Source organism: Salvelinus fontinalis, chromosome 33 (genome assembly GCF_029448725.1).
Source record: "Salvelinus fontinalis isolate EN_2023a chromosome 33, ASM2944872v1, whole genome shotgun sequence".
Classification (NCBI taxonomy): domain Eukaryota; kingdom Metazoa; phylum Chordata; class Actinopteri; order Salmoniformes; family Salmonidae; genus Salvelinus; species Salvelinus fontinalis.
The window spans coordinates 15058310-15073309 of NC_074697.1; the positions used below are offsets into that span (position 1 = coordinate 15058310).

At 44.6% G+C, this 15000-nt stretch overlaps 1 protein-coding gene across 1 annotated transcript in view; it reads right to left on the minus strand.

The window, feature by feature from the left end:
- tmem91 (transmembrane protein 91) overlaps positions 1–15000 on the minus strand; it is a 48142-nt gene that overhangs the window by 22468 nt on the left and 10674 nt on the right. Inside the window, exon 3 of the mRNA XM_055895171.1 lies at positions 4227–7140. Coding sequence (XP_055751146.1) covers positions 4227–4670 — 444 coding nt within the window. The 5' untranslated portion in view covers positions 4671–7140. The remainder of the gene's footprint in view (positions 1–4226; positions 7141–15000) is intronic.

A 15000-nucleotide genomic window follows, 5' to 3' on the forward strand; every position in this document is an offset into this window, starting at 1 on the left:
GGCCGAGGTATGTATAGTTTTTTTTGTGCTCTAGGGCAACGGGTGTCTAGATGGAATTTGTATTTGTTGTCCTGGCAACTGGACTTTCTTTGGAACACCATTATTTTTGTCTTACTGAGATTTACTGTCAGGGCCCAGGTCTGTCAGGAACCAGGTCTGTCAGGGCCCAGGTCTGTCAAACAGACAGACGCCACTGCATCAAAACCTCCAGCCAAAGGTAACAAAGTGCAAGGCGCGAAACAGTCACAAAAATAAGCAAATGTTTAACAATGAAAACATCCTTCGTGAAATACCACGGAAATACAGGGGAAAACCCAGCCTGGCGCGTAACACGAAACACGACAAAAACAATTTCACACAAAGAGATGGGGGGGGGGGGGGGGAACAGAGGAATAAATACACGCAGTGTGATTGGGGAATGAAAACCAGGTGTGCAGGGAACAAGACCAAACAAATGGAACAATGAAAAAATGGAGCGGCGATGGCTAGAAAGACGGTGACGCCGACCGCCGAACGAGCGAGAGATTTTAAGAAAAGAGACGTAGAGTTAATGAAGGGAAAGCGGGGGGGGTAGCGGTGTGTAAAATTATTTTATTTTTTTAAAGCTCAAAAAGTGGAGGTGTGGCCATCCTGTTCTTAAAAATTGTTTTTGCCTTTGTCATGTGAGGTTGAAGAGGTAGTGGAGGGGAGGTTATTAAAAGTTAAAGCGAGGTATTTTAACTGCACATTCAGTGATAAAGATAGAAACCACAAAGAACTTCATATAGCCTCAAGGACTTTTAAAAAAACGCCTTATTGTAACACATGAACTGTGTGATATTTGGTGGGGCCAACATGGAGGTACGAGACAGAACACATGGTCTAATGTGAGAGAGAACACCATCTCTGACCAGGTTAGATAGGTTTTATTGTAACACTGTGTGATGTTTGGAGCCAACATGGAGGTACGAGACAGAACACATGGTCTCATGTGAGAGAGAACACCATCTCTCTGGACAGGTTAGATAGGTTTTATTGTAACACTGTGTGATGTTTGGAGCCAACATGGAGGCACGAGACAGAACACATGGTCTCATGTGAGAGAGAACACCATCTAGAGGTTAGATAGGTTTTATTGTTTTGAGCATCAATCTCAGGTCTGTAAATCCAGTGTGATAAAACCCCAGTGGGATGTTCTGATCATTGTTTAGTACCACTGCGACCTGTATGCTCTCGTTGGCTGGCCCTCGCTACATATTCGTCGCCAGACCCACTGGCTCCAGGTCATCTATAAGTCTCTGCGAGGTAAAGCTCCGCCTTATCTCAGCTCACTGGTCACCATAACAACACCCACCCGTAGCACGTGCTCCAGCAGGTCTATCTCACTGGTCATCCCCAAAAGCCAACACCTCCTTTGGCTGCCTTTCCTTCCAGTTCTCTGCTGCCAATGACTGGAATGAATTGCAAAAATCACTGAAGCTGGAGACTTATATTTCCCTCACTAACTTTAAACATCAGCTATCTGATCAGCTAACTGATCGCTGCAGTTGTACATAGTCAATCTGTAAATAGCCCAGCCAATCTACCTACCTCATCCCCATATTGTTTTTATTTACTTTTCTGCTCTTTTGCACACCAGTATCTCTACTTGCACATCATCATCTGCTCATTTATCACTCTAGTGTTAATCTGCTAAATTGTAATTACTTTGCTACTATGGCCTATTTATTGCCATACCTCCTCAAGCCATTTGCACACACTGTATATAGACTTTCTTTTTTTCTATTGTGTTATTGACTGTACTTTTGTTTATTACATGTGTAACTCTGTGTTGTTGTTTGTGTCGCACTGCTTTGCCTTATCTTGGCCAGGTCGCAGTTGTAAATGAGAACTTGTTCTCAACTAGTCTACCTGGTTAAATAAAGGTGAAATAAAAATAAACAGAGGTGGTGTACATTAACGCTGTAAAACCCACATGTACATCCTGGCATTTTAATATAACTTTATTGAATGATGCTCACTTCAGGAAATGTTTTAGTTTTTTCTGGGAGAGGTGGAAGTCTGAAGAGGACAGTATTGTATCTCTTCAACAGTGATGGGATATAGGGAATATCCAGATTCAACAATTCTGTAATCACTACACAAATGTCACCAGAGACATCGCCAGATCAATGACCGCCCTGGACTCTGAGCTAGAGGAACTCCTGACGTTGGTTGAGACCACAGGAGAGAAGAAGCCTTACTTAGGACCCTCAAGAGAAAAAATAGCTGCATTGGCAGACCTGCTGGTTATCAGAGCACATGGGAAATTGGTAAGAAGTACGTTTCAGGGAATCTCTGAAATGGATGCCTCGTGTACATTTTTATTCTGTTTTTTCTTTGGGCCATGTTGGGAGAGGTTTGGCTAGCAGTAGTTAACAATAGTTTGACCGGAGGGTTACTATCGATAAGCTGCAGGAGGGCTGTCCTCACCTTACTGCCAAAAAAGGGCTACCATAGGGAGGTGAAGAACTGGAGGCCGGTGGCTTTATTGTGCACTGATTATAAGATCCTGTCAAAGGCTTTGTCCAACAGGCTGAGGGAGGTGATGGGGCAAATCATACATACGGACCAGTCCTACTGTGTTCCCGGCAGGCAGATAAGGGATAACATTTCCCTGATTCTGGATTTTTTGAGACATCTCCAGGGCTATTGGGTTTGGATGCTGGTCTCATTTCAATTGATCAGGAAAAGGCATTTGACAGAGTTGAACATCAATACCTATGTGTCCACTTTGGAGGCTTTTGGTTTCAGCTCTGGTTTTATTACCACGATCAGGGTGATATATGGTGACATTGAAAGTGTACTGAAAGTTAACGGTGGCTTGAGTGCATCTTTTTAAAAGCGTGTAGAGGTATTAGGCAGGGGTGTTCTTTGTCAGGAATGTTAAATGCCATCGCTATAGAGCCGCTACTAAATACCTTTCAGAGGATATTCCTCCTAGTCGTCTCTCAGCCTATGCTGATGATGTAGTTATTTTAGTGAAAAATCAAGCAGAGGTGGATAGTTTGAGTCTCATGGTTGATTGGTTTAGGGGAATGGTCTGGAGGGATCATGGCTTTTCCAGGAGGCTGGAATGGGGTAAGGGAGGTTTTAGGTATATTGGAGTGGAGGAGTCGGGTGGAGGATGAGGGTACAGGGCGAACTCGGGGATGACGGTCACGCCCTGACCATAGAGAGCCTTTTTTATTCTCTATTTTGGTTAGAGGGGGGTGTTCCTATCTAGGGGTTTTTATTTCTATGTTGGCCTGGTATGGTTCCCAATCAGAGGCAGCTGTTTATTGTTGTCTCTGATTAGGGATCATATTTAGGCAGCTATTTCCCCACTGTGTTTTGTGGGATCTTGCTTCTGTGTAGTTGCCTGTGAGCACTGCTTGAGCTTCACGTTTCGTTTGCTATTTATTGTTTTGTGCGTTTCACTAATAAAAGATGTGGAACCCAGATCACGCTGCACGTTGGTCCGAGTATGTTTCCAGTTCGTACGACGAGCGTGGCATTAATAATCCAACAGCGGAAGGCAATAGATAAATCAAGGCAGGCAGGGGTCAGTAAACCAGAGGTGGGGCAACGGTACAGGTCGGCAGGCAGGCTCAGGGTCAGGGGCTGGGGTGGGTACACGTGGTATGCGGTTGTGAGGCCGGTTGGACTTACCGCCAAATTCTCTAAAATTATGTTGGAGGCGGCTTATGGTAGAGAAATTAACATTCAATTATCTGGCAACAGCTCTGGTGGACGTTCCTGCCGTCAGCATGCCAATTGCACGCTCTCCCTCAAAAACGTAGACAAATCTGTGTCATTGTGTTGTGTGACAAAACTACACATTTTAGAGTGGCCTTTTACTGTCCCCAGCACAAGGTGCACCTGTGTAATGATCATGCTGTTTAATCAGCATCTTGATAGGCCACACCTGTCAGTTGGATTGGTTCTCTTGGCAAAGGAGAAATGCTCACTAACAGGGATGGAAACAAATTTGTTCACAATATTTTACAGTAACAACATTTCTGCTCATGAAATATTGGACCAACATGTTGGGTTATATTTTTGTAGAGTAATATAGTATATGGCATTTAGAAGATATATTTTATCCAAAGGGACTTTCATGCATACATATTATGTATTGGGGGGGGGCAGCAGGAATCAAACCTACGATTCTTAGCATTGCAAGCACCATGCTCTACTGACCGTGCTACAATGAGATCCTTGCTCACCTCGTAGTCGGGCAGCAGATCGTCTTCGTCCTCTAGGCTGTAGAAGACAGAGTGAAGGTCCGGTTGGCTCTCTGCAAACAGTTTCCTCTCCAGCGGTGACTCGGGGTAGATGTCCACAAACGTGGTCTCCAAGTAGTCCTTGTTCCCCAGGCCCGTGGCATCAGGGTGGCCCCAGAGAGGAGCCGGTGGGTACAGGGTCTCCAGAGTGCTGGGGAGGGAGCAAGGGTCTAACAGCTGCTGCTGGGCCTGCTGGTGCCCGAGCTCCCCTGGTCCATGTTCTCCTGCCCCCCCGCAGTAAACCCTCCAACCCAGCGGCAGTGTCTTATCCTCCTCACACCTCATCAGGACACCGTTGAACAGGCGGGTAGTACCCAGGCCTCGGGGATCTGCCTTGGGGCTCTCCTTTCCTAGGAGAGGGTGCTCTAGTTCGTCCAGACTCTCCATCCCTCTCTCTCTCTCTCTCTCTCTCTCTCCGGTCTGTTCTGGTAGATAACTAACGCAGCCGATGACCTGGCCGGGAAGGAAGCCACCACATCAACCAATCAGTGGTCTGGAAATCGATCTTGCAGATAAAAAAGAGAACGTGTCCCTGAAAAGTGTTCTTTTGGATTTAAGAGAAATCTGCCGCTGCCTCGCTGGCTTTAGGAGCACACTGGTAATCCATGTTCAATCCAATTAGTTTCAATGGGTCTCTTATTACATTTCTCAAACCGATAGAGAGAAGCACAAATCATGATGGTATCCTTAGTCCCCAGACCTCTTCTCTGTGTTGGGTTCTGTTGTGTTGGGTTCTGTTGTTGTGTTCTGTTGTTGTGTTCTGTTGTGTTGGGTTCTGTTGTGTTGGGTTCTCTTGTGTTGTGTTCTGTTGGGTTCTGTTGTGTGTTCTCTTGTGTTGGGTTCTGTTGTGTTGGGTTCTGTTGTTGTGTTCTGTTGTTGTGTTCTGTTGTGTTGTGTTCTGTTGGGTTCTGTTGTGTGTTCTCTTGTGTTGGGTTCTGTTGTGTTGTGTTCTGTTGGGTTCTGTTGTGTTGTGTTCTGTTGTGTTGTGTTCTGTTGGGTTCTGTTGTGTTGTGTTATGTTGTGTTGTGTTCTGTTGTGTTGGGTTCTGTTCTGTTGGGTTCTGTTGTTGTGTTCTGTTGGGTTCTGTTGTGTGTTCTCTTGTGTTGTGTTCTGTTGTGTTGTGTTCTGTTGTGTTGTGTTAGGTTCTGTTCTGTTGTGTTCTCTTGTGTTGTGTTCTGTTGGGTTCTGTTGTGTTCTGTTGGGTTCTGTTGTGTTGAAGATCTTCTCTCCTCTTTTTCTGTTCGCACGTCAGATATGATTTGTTCCAGGGGCTGGTGGATCACGGGCCCTTGTCTCTCCTCTCACACGATGCAGTGTGTATACGGGCATGAATATGCTATTGTTGCTCTGTCTCATATAACACTCTGAACATGGACTACCGTGATTAATATAGCGACAGAGGACATGGGAAATATTGGGCCAAGGTTTTAAAGCCTGAATTCCATTTCCCTATAATTGTCAAACGTCAACATTTAATAATCCTCACAAAGCAGCATCACGGACCATGCTGTGGAGGCTTATACACATGTTATTTTCTTCCTGTGTAAAAACCTGGATGAATGAAAAGACAAGGACTTGAAGGTCTAGAAATAAGCGGAGAGAGAAAATAACTATTAAATAAGTATTTTCAAGCGGTCATTGTGGGTTTTTCTGTTTTTAGCTGTATTCCGGTGTATTGTATTCCGGTGTATTCCGGTGTATTGTATTCCGGTGTATTGTATTCCGGTGTATTGTATTCCGGTGTATTCCGGTGTATTGTATTCCGGTGTATTCAGGTGTATTGTATTCCGGTGTATTCCGGTGTATTGTATTCCGGTGTATTCCGGTGTATTGTATTCCGGTGTATTGTATTCCGGTGTATTGTATTCCGGTGTATTCCGGTGTATTGTATTCCGGTGTATTCCGGTGTATTGTATTCCGGTGTATTCCGGTGTATTGTATTCTGGTGTATTCCGGTGTATTGTATTCCGGTGTATTCCGGTGTATTGTATTCCGGTGTATTCCGGTGTATTGAGCAGAGGGACCACGACCAGTCGTCCGTCCTCGGGACACCAGGCCAGTCAGAACACCCTTGTCTTGTGTTGACTGTTAGAAAGGGTCCAGAACTAGGGCTGTCCTCTAGGGCTGTCCTCTAGGGCTGTCGTCCAGGGCTGTCGTCCAGGGCTGTCCTCCAGGGCTGTCCTCTAGGGCTGTCCTCTAGGGCTGTCCTCTAGGGCTGTCCTCTAGGGCTGTCCTCCAGGGCTGTCCTCCAGGGCTGTCCTCCAGGGCTGTCGTTCAGGGCTGTCGTCCAGGGCTGTCCTTTAGGGCTGTCCTCCAGGGGCTGTCCTCCACGGCTGTCCTCTAGGGCTGTCCTCTAGGGCTGTCCTCCACGGCTGTCCTCCAGGGGCTGTCCTCCACGGCTGTCCTCTAGGGCTGTCGTCCAGGGCTGTCGTCCAGGGCTGTCCTCTAAGGCTGTCCTCTAGGGCTGTCCTCTAGGGCTGTCCTCCACGGCTGTCCTCCACGGCTGTCCTCTAAGGCTGTCCTCCAGGGCTGTCCTCTAGGGGCTGTCCTCCACGGCTGTTGTGGTTAGGTCCTGGTCAGCAGGTTCTCATCTGTAGCTCTAATGGAGGAATCTGAGGTCCCGGCTATTGATTTATTGGCTGTGTGTTTCGCTGCTCGCTGCTCGCTGCTCGCTGCTCGTCCACAGCTACGCATGTAGGACAGGAGTACACCTGAGGGACATGTATCTGCCACCTCGCTGCTCCTCTGTGACCAGAGTCCCGTTCAGTAAAGCCAAAGGGAAGGAGTCGGTCAGCCAGCCAGCCAGCCAGTCGTTTTGGTGGGTCGCCTTATAGTCCTCTGTCGACGAGGTGCAGCTCTGCCAACAAAAGGGAACAAGGTCACAGATTTAGAACATTTTTTAGCCTCCTCGGTTTTTAACACTTTGTCTCTGCACACACTGTGTTCTGTCTCGATAGGAGTCGTAGTGTAATATATTCTGAGTGAATGTTTCGGTGGGGCCAAACAGGCTCGTACCCTTGTGTCTTACAGTGTCACAGTCTATTTTTTTGGGGGGGAGTGAGTCGGAGAGATGCCATGATGCTAGGTGGCCAGGTGCTCTCAGTGTTAAAGACCAGATGGATACAGTATTTTCAACCAAATTTTCTATTTCCTCAGATTTTTTTTTTTTGTTGATGTGGAGACTCCGCTCAAGCGTTTCTTTTACCCCGTAACTACGTTAGGTTAGTGTTAGGAATTTTGTTAATAAATAATTAAAACTAATTCTAGCTTTAGATAAAACTATAACTAATTGAACTCTGCACGCCTGGTGAAAAGAGATTTGTGTTGTGGGTTATAAAATAAGCAGAAAGGGTTGTTAAACTATGGTTGAACTGACCCAACTTAGCCCTGAGATGTTTAGATAAGGCTGTGGGTAACTTTTTAGGTCTTCCATTATCTTGAGTTGTCTGCTAAAGTGGTAATAAATTATAGTGAGCCTTCAGGAAGATAGATTACATTGTGTGTCATGTGTGTGCGCTGAGAAGTTGGAATTAACTTTTGAACCTGTTTTCTATAGGCCAGGACGAGGAGATTTATTCTGTAAACTATGACGTCATATCTTGTATATAAACGGTTGGTTATGATCAAATGGGAGCGTGCTCCGAGAATAAATTATATTATCTAATTTTAATAAGACTGTATCCTGTCTATTTTATATTAATAAGTATCTTACAAATTCTTATAAATAGACAGATTGAATTTAATGAATGAGTACATTAGAGGAATTATTTAATTCCACTAACAGTTAGTGAAAAGGTATCCTCGTTCTATTTCAACAGCAGCCTACGAACCGACAACTATCTGCGCCAGAAAATCAGGACCCAAGAGCCACTCCAAATAGCCCTCAGGGATCCAGCAGGATGGGCCTCCCGAGTGGCGCAGCGGTCTAAGGCACTGTGTGGCTAGTGCTAGAGGTGGCACTTCAGACCTGGGTTCGATCCCGGGCTGTGTCAGAGCCGGCCGTGACTGGGAGACCCATGAGGCGGCACACAATTGGCCCAGGGTCGTCCGGGTTAAAGGAGGGTTTGGCTGGCCGGGATTTCCTTGTCCCATCGCACGTTTTGGAGCCTGCTGGTTTCGGTCGCCAGCTGGACGATGTTTCCGGGTGTTTCCACCGACACATTGGTGCGGCTGGTTTCCCGGGTTTAGCGAGCAGTGCGGCTTGGCAGGGTCGTGTTTCGGAGGACACATGGCTCTCGACCTTCGCCTCTCCCGAGTCCGTAGGGGAGTTGCAGCGATGGGACAAGACTGTAACTACCAATTGGGGAGAAAAAGGAGGTCAGCAGGAAAGACAGACTCAAACTACAGGGCCAGACAGTGGACCAGACATCTCAAGCAGCTGAATTACTCCACAGTCACAGACTCAAACTACAGGACCAGACAGTGGACCAGACATCTCAAGCAGCTGAATTACTCCACAGTCACAGACTCAAACTACAGGGCCAGACAGTGGACCAGACATCTCAAGCAGCTGAATTACTCCACAGTCACAGACTCAAACTACAGGACCAGACAGTGGACCAGACATCTCAAGCAGCTGAATTACTCCACAGTCACAGACTCAAACTACAGGGCCAGACAGTGGACCAGACATCTCAAGCAGCTGAATTACTCCACAGTCACAGACTCAAACTACAGGGCCAGACAGTGGACCAGACATCTCAAGCAGCTGAATTACTCCACAGTCACAGACTCAAACTACAGGGCCAGACAGTGGACCAGACATCTCAAGCAGCTGAATTACTCCACAGTCACACATTAAGTTCGGGGAATAACTCTGGGCCCTAGTGACATGGTTTAGGGGAATAACTCTGGGCCCTAGTCACATGGTTTAGGGGAATAACTCTGGGCCCTAGTGACATGGTTTAGGGGAACAACTCTGGGCCCTAGTGACATGGTTTAGGGGAATAACTCTGGGCCCTAGTGACATGGTTTAGGGGAATAACTCTGGGCCCTAGTGACATGGTTTAGGGGAATAACTCTGGGCCCTAGTGACATGTTTTAGAGGAATAACTCTGAGCCCTAGTGACATGTTTTAGAGGAATAACTCTGGGCCCTAGTGACATGGTTTAGGGGATTAACTCTGGGGGCCCTAGTGACATGGTTTAGGGGAATAACTCTGGGCCCTAGTGACATGGTTTAGGGGAATAACTCTGGGCCCTAGTGACATGGTTTAGGGGAATAATTCTGGACCCTAGTGACATGGTTTAGGGGAATAACTCTGGGACCTAGTGACATGGTTTAGGGGAATAACTCTGGGCCCTAGTGACATGGTTTAGGGGATTAACTCTGGGGGCTCTAATGACATGGTTTAGGGGAATAACTCTGGGCCCTAGTGACATGGTTTCTATGTAGTTTCTGAGGGCCTGTCTCTTTCAGGCAGGGTCCAGGGTCACATGGTTTCAGAGAAGGTATGTCTCTCTCTCTCTTTCGTGTGTGTGTGTGTGTGTGTGTGTGTGTGTGTGTGTGTGTGTGTGTGTGTGTGTGTGTGTGTGTGTGTGTGTGTGTGTGTGAAATGCTCTCAGGAATCTGCTGTCTCATCATCACAACGCCAGGACACACAGTCAGCCGCTTTGCCTGTCCCACACACACACACGCACACACACGCACACAAACACACACACACACACACACACACACAAACACACACAAACAAACACACACACACACACACACACACACACACACACACACACACACACACACACACACACACACACACACACACACACACACACACACACACACACACACACACACACCTCTCAGAGTTTCACAGCCAGGCCAGGCTGACAGACAGAGAACAATGGGACTGAGTCCCAAAAGGCACCCTGTTCCCTATGTAGTGCACTACCTCAGGGCAAGTTTACTATGTAGGGAATAGTGTGCTGTTTGGGGCAATGTTTACCCCGGGCGTGTTCCCTTTTAGGGAAGTGTGGCAGGAGCAAGGCTGAGATGTCACCTCCCTCTAAATCAAATCAAATTGTATTTGTCACATGCTTGGTAAACCACAGGTGTTGACTAACAGTGGAGTGATAACTTACAGGCCCTTTCCCAACAACGTAGAGAGAAACCACAGGTGTAGACTAACAGTGGAGTGTTAACTTACAGGCCCTTCCCAACAACGTACAGAGAAAGAAAATAGAGAAATAATAGAAAATTAACACAAGGAATAAATCCACAATGAGTAACAAAAACATGGTTATATACAGGAAGTACCAGGTAATAACATGGTTATAAACAGGAAGTACCAGGTAGTAACATGGTTATATACAGGAAGTACCAGGTAATAACATGGTTATGTACAGGAAGTACCAGGTAATAACATGGTTATACACAGGAAGTACCAGGTAATAACATGGTTATATACAGGAAGTACCAGGTAATAACATGGTTATATACAGGAAGTACCAGGTAGTAACATGGTTATAAACAGGAAGTATACAGGGAGTACCAGGTAAAAACATGGTTATATACAGGAAGTACAATGTAATAACATGGTTATATACAGGAGTACCAGGTAATAACATGGCTATATACAGGACGTATACAGGAAGTACCAGGTAGTAACATGGCTATATACAGGGGGTACCAGGTAATAACATGGTTATGTACAGGAAGTACCAGGTAGTAACATGGTTATAAACAGGGAGTACCAGGTAATAACATGGCTATATACAGGAAGTACCAGGTAATAACATGGTTATAAACAGGAAGTATACAGGAAGTACCAGGTAGTAACATGGCTATATACAGGGGGTACCAGGTAATAACATGGTTATGTACAGGAAGTACCAGGTAGTAACATGGTTATAAACAGGAAGTATACAGGAAGTACCAGGTAAAAACATGGCTATATACAGGGGGTACCAGGTAATAACATGGTTATATACAGGAAATACAAGGTAATAACATGGTTATATACAGGAGTACCAGGTAATAACATGGTTATATACAGGGAGTACCAGGTAATAACTTGGCTATATACAGGGAGTACCAGGTAATAACATGGTTAAATACAGGGAGTACCAGGTAATAACATGGCTATATACAGGGGGTACCAGGTAATAACACGGTTATATACAGGAAATACCAGGTAATAACATGGTTATATACAGGGAGTACCAGGTAATAACATGGTTAAATACAGGGAGTACCAGGTAATAACGTGGCTATATACAGTGAGTACCAGGTAATAACATGGTTATATACAGGAAGTACCAGGTAATAACATGGTTATATACAGGGAGTACCAGGTAATAACATGGTTATACACAGGGAGTACCAGGTAATGACATGGTTATATACAGGAAGTACCAGGTAATAACATGGCTATATACAGGGAGTACCAGGTAATAACATGGCTATATACAGGGAGTACCAGGTAATAACATGGTTAAATACAGGGAGTACCAGGTAATAACATGGCTATATACAGGGGGTACCAGGTAATAACACGGTTATATACAGGAAATACCAGGTAATAACATGGTTATATACAGGGAGTACCAGGTAATAACATGGTTAAATACAGGGAGTACCAGGTAATAACGTGGCTATATACAGTGAGTACCAGGTAATAACATGGTTATATACAGGAAGTACCAGGTAATAACATGGTTATATACAGGGAGTACCAGGTAATAACATGGTTATAAACAGGAAGTATACAGGGAGTACCAGGTAATAACTTGGCTATATACAGGGAGTACCAGGTAATAACATGGTTAAATACAGGGAGTACCAGGTAATAACATGGCTATATACAGGGGGTACCAGGTAATAACACGGTTATATACAGGAAATACCAGGTAATAACATGGTTATACACAGGGAGTACCAGGTAATAACTTGGCTATATACAGGGAGTACCAGGTAATAACATGGTTAAATACAGGGAGTACCAGGTAATAACGTGGCTATATACAGTGAGTACCAGGTAATAACATGGTTATATACAGGAAGTACCAGGTAATAACATGGTTATATACAGGGAGTACCAGGTAATAACATGGTTATACACAGGGAGTACAAGGTAATGACATGGTTATATACAGGAAGTACCAGGTAATAACATGGCTATATACAGGGAGTACCAGGTAATAACATGGTTATATACAGGGAGTACCAGGTAATAACATGGTTATATACAGGGAGTACCAGGTAATAACATGGCTATATACAGGGAGTACCAGGTAATAACTTGGTTATAAACAGGAAGTATACAGGGAGTACCAAGTAAAAACATGGTTATATACAGGAAGTACCAGGTAATAACATGGCTATATACAGGGGGTACCAGGTAATAACATGGTTATATACAGGAAATACCAGGTAATAACATGGCTATATACAGGGAGTACCAGGTAATAACATGGTTATATACAGGAATTATACAGGGAGTACCAGGTAATAACATGGTTATATACAGGAGTACCAGGTAATAACATGGTTATATACAGGGAGTACCAGGTAATAACATGGCTGTAACGGCTTTCCTCCTCCTCTTCATCAGAAGAGGAGGAGCAGGGATCGAACCAAAATGCAGCTGAGTTTGTAGACATTATTTATTAACGAAAAACACGGACTCGACTAATACACTAACAAAACAAATAAACGGTGTAGACAGATCTGAACGACGGACTCACATAACACACGAGAACGCACGAACAGGGAAAAAAAGCCTACACATAAATGACACTGAACAAACAAACCGAAACCAGTCCCGTGTGGCGTAACGACATACACAAACACAGGAGACAATCACCCACAACGAACACTGTGAAAACACCTACCTAAATATGACTCTTAATTAGAGGAACGCCAAACACCTGCCTCTAATTAAGAGCCATACCAGGCAACCCATAAACCAACATAGAAACAGAAAACATAGAATGCCCACCCAAACTCACGTCCTGACCAACTAACACATATAACAAACTAACAGAAATAGGTCAGGAACGTGACAATGGCTATATACAGGGAGTACCAGGTAATAACATGGTTATATACAGGAAGTACCAGGTAATAACTTGGTTATATACAGGAAGTACCCTTTGCCTTGATGACAGCTTTGCACAAGAATCTCAAGAATCTCAAATATAAAATAGCATTAGATTTGTTTAACACTTTTTTTGGTTACTACATGATTCCATATGTGTTATTTCATGCTGTTGATGTCTTCACAATTATTCTACAATGTAGAAAATAGTCAAAATAAAGAAAACCCTTGAATGAGTAGATGTGTCCAAATCTTTGACTGTTACCTGTATTTTTGTCTCTACCTTCTTGCTCTTCGTGTTGTTGTCTTTGCCCCAATAACGTTTGTACCGTGTTTTGTGCTGCTACCATGTTGTTGTCATGTTGTGTTGCTACCATGCTGTGTTGTCATGTTGTGTTGCTACCATGCTGTGTTGTCATGTTGTGTTGCTACCATGCTGTGTTGTCATGTTGTGTTCTACCATGCTGTGTTGTCATGTTGTGTTCTACCATGCTGTGTTGTCATGTTGTGTTCTACCATGCTGTGTTGTCATGTTGTGTTCTACCATGCTGTGTTGTCATGTTGTGTTCTACCATGCTGTGTTGTCATGTTGTGTTCTACCATGTTGTTGTCATGTTGTGTTGCTACCATGCTGTGTTGTCATGTTGTGTTCTACCATGCTGTGTTGTCATGTTGTGTTCTACCATGCTGTGTTGTCATGTGTTGCTGCCATGCTGTGTTGTCATGTTGTGTTCTACTATGCTGTGTTGTCATGTTGTGTTCTACCATGCTGTGTTGTCATGTTGTGTTCTACCATGTTGTTGTCATGTTGTGTTGCTACCATGCTGTGTTGTCATGTGTTGCTACCATGCTGTGTTGTCATGTTGTGTTGCTACCATGCTGTGTTGTCATGTTGTGTTCTACCATGCTGTGTTGTCATGTGTTGCTGCCATGCTGTGTTGTCATGTGTTGCTGCCATGCTGTGTTGTCATGCTGTGTTCTACCATGCTGTGTTGTCATGTGTTGCTACCATGCTGTGTTGTCATGTGTTGCTGCCATGCTGTGTTGTCATGCTGTGTTCTACCATGCTGTGTTGTCATGTGTTGCTACCATGCTGTGTTGTTGTCTTAGGTCTCTCTTTATGTAGTGTTGTGTTGTCTCTCTTGTTGTGTTGTGTGTTTTGTCCTATATTTATATTTTATTTTATATTTTTAATCCCCCACCCCTGCAGGAAGCCTTTTGGTACGCGCTCATTGTAAAGAAGAATTTGTTCTTGACTGACTTGCCTAGTTAAATAAATGTTAAATAAAATACAAAAATGAAATATGAATACCAAGTACACAATAAGACCAAAAGTATGTGGACACCTGCTTGTCGAACATCTCATTCCAAAATGACAGGCATTAATATGGAATTGGTTTCCTCCCTTTGCTGCTATAACAGCCTCCACTCTTCTGGGAAGGCTTTCCACTAGATGTTGGAACATTGCTGCTATAACAGCCTCCACTCTTCTGGGAAGGCTTTCCACTAGATGTTGGAACATTGCTGCTATAACAGCCTCCACTATTCTGGGAAGGCTTTCCACTAGATGTTGGAACATTGCTGCTATAACAGCCTCCTCTCTTCTGGGAAGGCTTTCCACTAGATGTTGGAACATTGCTGCTATAACAGCCTCCACTCTTCTGGGAAGGCTTTCCA